At 58.7% G+C, this 8,879-nt stretch overlaps 2 protein-coding genes across 2 annotated transcripts; both read left to right on the top strand.

Annotated features, from left to right (window-relative positions):
* Positions 1 to 973: 973 nt before the first annotated feature.
* Positions 974 to 6,031, top strand: LOC112806450 (zinc finger and SCAN domain-containing protein 31-like). The gene is made up of 4 exons (XM_073889042.1): positions 974 to 1,401; positions 3,774 to 4,186; positions 5,214 to 5,336; positions 5,796 to 6,031. The coding sequence occupies exons 2-4, from the start codon at positions 4,040 to 4,042 to the stop codon at positions 5,847 to 5,849; spliced, it is 324 nt and encodes a 107-aa protein (XP_073745143.1). The 5' UTR covers positions 974 to 1,401; positions 3,774 to 4,039; the 3' UTR covers positions 5,850 to 6,031.
* Positions 6,031 to 7,968, top strand: ZNF497 (zinc finger protein 497; the record flags this gene model as incomplete). The annotated part of the gene is given in 3 exon segments (XM_073889035.1): positions 6,031 to 6,971; positions 6,973 to 7,266; positions 7,833 to 7,968. Coding segments are annotated over 3 exon segments (1,272 nt in total), but the record flags the coding sequence as incomplete, so codon positions are not given.
* Between the last annotated feature and the right edge of the window lie 911 nt (positions 7,969 to 8,879).

Raw genomic sequence — 8,879 nt, 5'->3', positions numbered from 1 at the left:
CCAGCTTGGACGCGTTGTCCCCAAGGAAGGGCCGCTGGGCCAGCGCGTAGGTATGTGAGATGCGCCACTCCCTCCCTGCGAGGCCCCTACTGGACAAGGTGCATGGGGTTGTAAAGAGGACTTGGTGGCCAGAGAATGGACAGGGGTGAGGAGTGTGCATCCTTCTGGCTGCAGAACAGTTCCAGATCTGCTTCCTGTGTCCAGGATCCTGCCGACCTTGAGCTTCGTGTGTGTGTGTGTGTGTGTGTGTCCCCGTCCCTCTGGGTGTGTAAATGAGGCAGGGGAGGGGCTAGGGAAAAGGGCGGCGCGTATCCATGGCAACGGAGGACGCTACAGCGATCCAGGGGCCCCAGGACCATCCCTACAGGAACCGGAAGGGCGCGGGCCTGCGACTGGGGACGAACTACGCAGCTGCGCAGACGCAGTGGGGAGTACCGCCAGGCGCAAGGTCGCGCCAGGGGACGCGACAGCACGTCCGTGGACGCCCTGCGCCCACCCCCACGCAGTTCTCCGCGGCCGAGCCCGGATGCTGACCGGGCGCTGTCCTAGCCCGGCCGCGCCAGGGGGACGCCGGGGCGGGCCGAGGGCGGTGAGTGAGGCGAGCGGCAGCCGTCCGGCCCGGCTCTTAACGAGAGCCCGCGGCTCCCACCGCAAGGCCGCGCAGGCGGGGCGCGGGCCGGGGCTGGGCGCGCTCTGGGACCACCGAGAGCGAGGCCTCCGCGCCGCCCAGAGGGCCCCGGAAGTGGCTCTGCCGACTAGGGTCGGGGCGGAAGCGCGGTCGCGGTCGCGTCGGTGGGCGTGCGCCGCCCCCCGGCGTCGCCGGGGTTGGCTCGTCCGCCCCGTGTGCTTCGCGGCTCGCTCTTCCGTTCCGTGGGCCTGCTCGGTCATTTACTTCCGTAGCATCCCTTCCTCCTGCTCGTTCGTTCCTTCACGTGTTGATTCACCCCCCTGCTTTCTGACGCGGCCACATCCGTCCCCGATTTGTCGTCCACGCGTTCACTCATTCATTCGTTCGTTGCTCCTCCTGCTCTGCAGCCCCGCCCTTCGTTCCCTGGGCCGCGCCGGCCTGCCTTCCTCCGTCCGTTCTTCATTCAGTCGGGCGCCCTCCCGGCGCTGCTTCAGGGCCAGGCAGGTTCCCGCTTCCGAGCCTTTGCGTGTGCCCTCCGCCCTCGCTCGCCCGGGGTGCTCCGAGCCCAGCGCTTCCTGAGGCCACAGCCCCCGCTGGGCGTCTCCTGCGCCGCGTCCCTCCCCGTCGCAGTATTTTTCCATCCGGCGCCCAATAGGTGAGAGCCCAGGCCTCGGGGCTGGGGAGAGACACAGTCGCTTGTGACCGGTCGGGTATGAGGACCAGTTGTTGGCGTGGGAGACGGGGCCTGACTGGGAAGGTGGCCACAAACCTCGGTGAGTAGGCATTCCGCGGGGAGAAGCGGAGGGCAAGGCCCTCAGGCCGGAGAAGGGGCACACGGTCTGTGTGCGGACGGCGGGGAGGCCGGAGCCGCGAAGGCAGTCGGGAGCGACCGTCAGGGCTCTGGCTCCTGTGCCGAGATGGGCCGACTCCGAGCAGGGAGACCCAGTTCGAGGGGACAGCGGGCTGGGCAGCTCCGAAGCGTGGGTCTTGGCTGGAGGGATATCCCCGCCAGGCTCCATCCTCAGAAACATGGGACTCCTGAAGGTGGTCTTCTGATCTTTCGAGAAACCAAACGGGGGGCGCCTGGGGGGCTCAGTCGTTGGGCGTCTGCCTTCGGCTCAGGTCACGGTCCCGGGGTCCTGGGATCGAGCCCCGCGTCGGGCTCCCTGCTCCGCGGGAAGCCCGCTTCTCCCTCTGCCACTCCCCCTGCTTGTGTTCCCGCTCTCGCTGTGTCTCCCTCTGTTAAATAAATAAGATCTTCAAAAAAAAGAAAGAAGCAAATAAGGATTTTTATTGAATTTTTTTGACTTGTAAAAAAAACTTTTTTGAGATAATTATAACCACATCTGTAAGAAATAATGCAAGTAGCTCCCATGTACCCTTTACCCAGCTTTGTCCAGTGGTAGCATTTTGCAGAACTACAGTGTGATAAGCAAGATACTCAAACGGGAGTCAATCCACAGCCTGCGATTCCTCCTGTGGCCCCTTTAGCCACACCTACTTCCCTCCGGCCTCCACCCCCTCCCTAACCCTTGGTTTTCTGTTTTCTATTTCTACAATTTTGTCATTTCAAGAATGTTACATACATGGAATCATACAATAAGTAATCTTTTGAAATTAGCTGATGACTTTTTTTTAATTAACCCTTTTAATGTGTACAGTCACTGTTTTTTTAGTAAATTCACATTTTGTGCAACCATCACCACAGTCTAATTCCAGGACACTTTCATCACCCTGAAAGAAACTCCATCCCATTAATCAAACTCCCCATTCCTTCTTCCCCGGCTCCTGGCAGCCACTAATCTACTTCCTGTTTCTTACGGATTTGCCTACCCTGGACATTTCAGATAAATAGACTCACACAACGTGAAGTCTTTTGTGTCTTGAGTCTTTCATTTAGCATAGTGTTTTCAAGGTTCATGTATCTTATAGGATGTACCTGTGTTTCATTCCTTTTTATGGCAGAATAATGTTTGATTGTACGTATATCCACCACATTTTGTTTATCCATTCATCAGTTGATGGACATTGGCCTATTATCACTTTCTGGCTATTATGTTAATTATATATTATACATATATATGTATTATATATATTATAGTAATACTGCTATGACATTCATGTGCAAACTTTTGCATGGATACTTTTTTTTTTCTCCTCAACTTCTTGATATATTTAAAACTGACCAGGAGAAAGAAAGGAAGAGAGAAAAAGAAATGGGGGAAAGCTCAAATTCTCCTTAGCAACAGTTTCCTCACCCCTAGTACCGGCACAGATCTGTATTTTTAAAAAATTTGAAAATACACACAAGATTAAGGAGGAAAAAAAATGGAAAAAGGATACCCCATGGTAGGTTGTGTAGTTCTTTGTTTTCCTTTGTGTGCAAAAAAGCTGCCTGGACACATTTTCATTTTGTTGTGGGGGGGGCGGGGTGGTAGATATAACCTAAGAGTAGAATTCCTGGGTCACTTGGGAACTCTGTCTTTAACTATTTAAGGAACTGCCAGAGTGTTTTCCACATAGGCCACACCATTTTACATTTCCACCAGCATCTGATAACTTTTTAACATTGGAAACTCATTTAAATTTTTATTTTATTTATTTTTTTGAAGATTTTATTTATTTATTTGACAGAGACACAGCTAGAGCAGGAACACAAGCAGAGGGAGTGGGAGAGGGAGAAGCAGGCTTCCCGTCGAGCAGGGAGCCCGATGCGGGGCTCGATCCCAGGACGCCGGGATCATGACCGGAGCCAAAGGCAGACGCTTAACAACTGAGCCACCCAGGCGCCCCTCGTTTAAATTTTTAAAAAAGCATGTTGGAAGGGGGCAGTCAAGATCTGTCTGCTAGCCAAATCTGGCTGTCCAGTTTGCAGACTTTAGTGTTCTGTGTGGGGCATGAATGGAGCCAAGTAGTTGGAAGAAGCCAGGGCAGAGGCCCCTTAGAAAAGCAGGGAGGGAGGAGGGACCACAGACTGGGCACCTCCGTATATCTCTCCAACACATGGACACACAGGTGGGGACACTTCTGGACTCACTGATAGATACAATCACCCAGACCCGCAGCCCCCACTTATTCTCAGAGGGTCCTCGGGAGGGGCCTTCATGGCCTGGCTGTGCTCACAGGCTCCCCTTTGTGTCTCCAGGTCCAGAGGAAGTGCCTGGGGACATGCGGCTACCCTGCCTGGGAAGGGGCATGATGGCTGCCCAGATGAGCAAGGCATCAACTCTGGCCCCTGGGGTCCTTTAGAGCACACCAGTCCCAGTGGTGGGTGAGGCCAGCTCTGAGACCCCTGGCCAGCGCTTCTGGGGGTTCTACTACGAGGAGGAAGAGGGTCCCCGTGAGGCCCTGGCCCGGCTCCGGGAGCTGTGCCGCCAGTGGCTGCGGCCCAAGGTGCACTCCAAGGAGCAGATGCTGGAGCTGCTGGTGCTGGAGCAGTTCCTGGCGCGCTGCCCCGAGATCCAGGCCCGTGTAGAGGGACAGCGGCCAGGCAGCCCTGAGGAGGCCGCTGCCCTGGTCGAGGGGCTGCGCCAGGAGCTGGCCAGGCCAGAACTCCAGGTGAGGGCCAGCTGGGTCAGGGCTGGGCCTGCTTCCCCCTGAGCCTGGCTTACAGTCCCTAGCTAGTGCTGGTGGAGCGGGGGCGCTGTGGGAGAAGGGTGGTGGGAGCTTGGTGGTCTTGGCTCAGACACCAGAGTTAGAGTGATGCCCCCAAGTTCACACCTGGGTTTGTTCTCAGCGCTGTGCTCAGGTCCTCAGAACGTAGGGAGCTGGGGGACACCAAGCAGAATAGAGCCATTGCGTGTGCCTTGTTTTCTCTGCATCTGTCTGGCCCAACCCTCTGCCTATCTTCCTGTCCCCAGGTCCCAGCCCCCAGTCCCCAAGAGGTGCTGGTCCCCAAGACAGAGGAGGGAGGGGAGCAGGAGGCTCCCCAAGGCCCTTTCCAAGCCCTAGTTCCAGGTGCAGCGCCTATCCATGCACTTGCTTCTACCTCATCCTGGCAGCTGACCTAGGCAGCCTGGGGATGATGGGCGCCCCTGGGTTTTGCCTCACTCTGGAGTGGGTGGATTGGGGGCCCTGGGCTCTTTGACAATTCCAGTGTATTCAGAATGAGAGCACCAACTGGGCTACGGACTCCACAAAGGACAATAAGGTGGTCAGGGGCAAGTGGGGATGGGCTTTGCTTGCTGTAGAGACATTGCTGGAAGAAGGAGCAGCTGAAGGTGCAAGTGTGGCCTCAGGGCCAATGAAGCCCCTCTACCCTCCTGCCCTCAGCTCTCCCCCAGGGATCTGGCTGCACAGCCACCCCACCTGTGGGTTTAGGCAGCTGGACCAGCCTGGTTGGACTGAGGCAGAGGCCTGATGTGGCCTAACATTGCCTGGCAGCCACTGGGATTCCTCCATCTCTGGCCAGGCTGCCTATTGAATGGAGGGGACTGCTAGGGGTCAGGGCAGTGGTGAGGTGGGCAAGGAAGACAGACTCAGCCAGGGCTTGGGTCAGGCGGTCACCACAAGCCTTCTGGAGTGGAGATAGTTCATTTCTAGTGTTTCTACAAGTGACCAGGTCCATTTTCATCCTCCTAAACAGGTGGTCCTCACTTCTCTGGTGCTTTATGACCCCAAGGGGGAGCAAGGAGATAAAAGCCAAGTCCTGGAGCTGCTTTGTGCAGAGTTGGAGATCAAGGCCCTGTGGGAGGCTACTGCAGATAAGGCAGGTGGCTTTTGAATCTTTCCACAATCCTGGCACCCACACTCACACCTCCCAGCACCCTGCTGCCCAGTCAGGTGCAGGGATGTGTGGGAAGTGACGCCATAGAGGCAGGCACAGTGGTCTCCTAGCACGTCCCCATCATAGGCTGGGTCGTCCAAGCTCAACAAGGCCACAGTTTGACTCAGAGTTGGCCTGGGATGCTGCCTCTATGGGGAAAGTTAGAGCATCTCTAGGCCCACCTGCCCTGTTTCCCTGTTCCAGGCTGAAGAGGGGCCAGGGGCACCAGCTCAGGAAAGGTGGGCGTGATGGCCATGCCCCAATACAGCCAGCCCCAAGCTTTGCCCCTGCTCTAGATCTGTCAAAATCACATCATTCCTGAGACCCACTGGTCCCCTCTACCCCATTTCCCAAAGTTCTTTGAGCTCTCAGGCATTTGCTTTCTCTCTCTCCCCATTTCAGAGGACAGAAGCAAGGTCCAGTCCCCAGGACAGTGGGCCCAGCAGGTGGCTCTAGTGAAGGCGACACTCCCTGGATTGTGCTGAAGACTGACACAACAGACCCCTCTGAGGGGGCTGCATCTGGAGGCCTGGGGGCCTGGGAAGACCCCACAGAGGCAGAGGACCAGGGGGCCTCCAGAGGGGAGCTGGAGCCTACAGACGGTGGGAGAGACTGGGTGGGGCGCAGAAGCATCTGAGAAGACCTGGTGCCAAGCCCCTTGCCTCTCCCCAGGGAGCCGGCCTGCCAGTGCAGTGAGTGTGGCAAGGCGTTCAGCCAGAGTTCCTACCTGGTGCAGCACAGGCGAGTGCACACGGGCGAGAAGCCATACACGTGCACCGAGTGCGGCAAGGCCTTCACCTGGAGCTCCAGCCTCAGCCAGCACCAGCGCATCCACACAGGCGAGAGGCCCTACGTGTGCCGGGAGTGTGGCAAGGCTTTGCGCGCGCGCTCGCAGCTCATCCACCACCAGAAGACGCACAGTGCCGTGAAGCCCTTCCGCTGCCCAGACTGTGGCAAGGCCTTTGGCCGCAGCACTACACTGGTGCAGCATCGGCGCACAGACACGGGTGAGAAGCCCTATGAATGCTCCGAGTGCGGCAAAGCCTTCAACTGGAGCTCCAACTTCCTGGAGCACCGGCGTGTGCACACGGGTGCACGGCCCCACACCTGCTCTGCCTGCGGCAAGGCCTTCAGCCAGAGCTCCAATCTGGCGGAGCACCTGAAGATCCACGCGGGCACACGGCCGCACGCATGCTCCGATTGTGGCAAGGCCTTCCTGCGCGTGGCGGGCCTGAGGCAGCACCGGCACACACACAGCGGCGAGAGGCCCTTTGCCTGCGCGCAGTGTGGCAAGAGCTTCCGCGAGAGCTCGCAGCTGCTGCAGCACCAGCGTAGGCACACGGGCGAGAAGCCCTTCGAGGGTGCTGAGTGCGGCCAGGCCTTCATCATGGGCTCCAGTCCGGCCGAGCACCAGCGCGTACACAGCGGCGAGAAGCCCCACGTGTGCTCCCAGTGTGGCAAGGCCTTCAGCCAGCGCTCCAACCCGCTCAGCCACAAGCGCATCCACTCTGGTGCCAAGCCCTATGCCTGTGCCGACTGCCGCAAAGCCTTCAAGGGCAGCTCGGGCCTGGCACACCACCGGCGAGCGGCCCTACGCCTGCCGCGACTGTGGCAAAGCCTTCCGCGGCAGTTCGGAGCTGCGCCAGCGCCAGCGCGTGTACTCCGGGGAGAAGCCGTTCGTCTGCGCCGATTGCGGCAAGGCTTTTGTGCGCAACTCCGAGCTCGTGAGCCACCGGCGCACGCACACGGGCGAGCGGCCCTATGTGTGTAGTGTGGGCAGCAAGCCCTTCAGCCACCGCTCCAACCTCAATGAACACCAGAAGCGACACACGGGCGGTGCCGCGCCCCGACTCTGGGATGCCCCTGGGAGATGGTGAGGCTGCGCCCCTCGGTGGCGCGCGAGGCATAGGACGTGGCCATCGTGCATCGGCGTGAGCAGCGTCGTGTACAATAGCCACCCCCAGGCCCTCCCCCCTCCCCCCATGTGGGCTGCATGTGCTGGAGCACAGGGCAGCCACAATTGGGGCCGAGGATTAAGCCGTTAAAACAGCCCCTGGGGCGATGGGAGTCTCACCTGGTGGCCCCTGGGGCCTGGCTGCGGATGCATGGCGGGGAGGTGATTCACAGGGTAAAGGCAGTGAATTTTGGTGCTGGGAGGGGTGCATCCGTGCAGAGACTGGAGGCTGCCACCGGCGTGGGGGGTCCCCAGGAACGAGGGCTAGCTGAGTCCCCTCCCCTGCTTCCCCTCCAGCTCAGCCGGGTCTGAGGTTGCACAGATTTTTTGTTTCAAGCCAAGGGCCAGAAGGTCAGAGGCCTTGCTCTGGGACCCTGGTGAGCAGCAGGAGGCCTAGGGCAAAGGGCAAGAGTGGGGGTGGTCCTGCCAACTTCTCCTCCCAGGGGCTTCCCCCCACGTACCCCTCCCTCCTGTTCTCTCCACAGTGGTGGCATCCAAGGCACTACCCTCCCAGAGGGGTGAGCACCAGCTCCATCTAGCACCCTCAGCAGACCCTCTCTGGAAGGTGGTGTGTCTGTGTTTCCTCTCTGCAATGTGGTGGGGGACATGCTCCGTCTGCACAGGACTGCTTCTCTGGCCTGGCCACCACCACCCTTCTCGCTTCCCATGCCAGGGTTGTCCGGGCCTGCCCCACTGTGTGCTCTGGGGTCTCCCCTGGTGTCTGCGGGTTTGACGGTCTTCCCGCCTCCACCACCATTTTAGGGAGCCTCCTTCTGCCCTCAGCTGCCACTGGATGTGCAGTGCTTCCTTCTGCTCCTGGGTCTGGGATCAGCAGGGAGAGGGCATGCATGGAGCTACAACCCTGATTAGTGAAACCTTTGTAGCTTGCAAAGTTCCTTCTCACCTTGTCTCCAGAGTGGAGCCCCAGAGGGGACCAGATAGACCTGAGGACTCGCAGCTGATGAGGACCCTGTTTGGCTGTCTGCCAGGGTAGCAATGTCTGTCACAAAGGTCACTGAGCGTCCGTATCCAGTGCTTTGCAGGGACTCCTCCACCTGCACCCTGAGTGCTGAGTTGGGAGGCTTCAAGCTGGGCCCCGGTGAGGGGAGAAGAGGCTGGAACAGAGAGCCCAAACCTGACCACTAGCATCTCCCTGCGACAGGGCGGGAGGAGCGTCTGGCCCACTTGATGGGTGGGAGGTGAGCCAGAAGGGGGCTGTCTCAGGTAACAGGCAGGCCGATAAATCACCCTCCCTCAGGATTTTGAGGGAATTGATTAGTTAGCTTTGTAAGGCTGAAGGAACACAAGTGAATACTGAAAACCCAGAGATGGATAACCATCGAGCACTTACTACCTCTAGGGCTGGGGTGCAAAAGAGAAGGGGTGGATTTACCAGGGCCTAGGGGCTGGGGGAGGGGCTTGGGCCTCCGAGAAGCCTGGACCACGACTATTGCTGGAACTTTGAGGGTGCGCAGGAGAGACTGCTTTGAAACTAGCATTATATTCTGTTCTATCCAGTGGCATCATTGGAT

The sequence above is a fragment of the Callorhinus ursinus genome, unplaced genomic scaffold (genome assembly GCF_003265705.2).
Source record: "Callorhinus ursinus isolate GAN/ISIS: 27379988/994484 unplaced genomic scaffold, GSC_fseal_2.0 scaffold100, whole genome shotgun sequence".
NCBI classification, from domain to species: Eukaryota; Metazoa; Chordata; class Mammalia; order Carnivora; family Otariidae; genus Callorhinus; species Callorhinus ursinus.
This window is presented reverse-complemented; position numbering and strand designations above follow the sequence as displayed.

Bases quoted from the DNA above. Each gene is read 5' to 3' on its own strand.
- LOC112806450 (XM_073889042.1), top strand. From the start codon at position 4,040: ATGCTGGAGCTGCTGGTGCTGGAGCAGTTCCTGGCGCGCTGCCCCGAG. The intron at 4,187-5,213 runs GTGAGGGCCAGC...CCTCCTAAACAG, and splicing joins TGGCCAGGCCAGAACTCCAG to GTGGTCCTCACTTCTCTGGT. The intron at 5,337-5,795 runs GCAGGTGGCTTT...TCCCCATTTCAG, and splicing joins GGGAGGCTACTGCAGATAAG to AGGACAGAAGCAAGGTCCAG.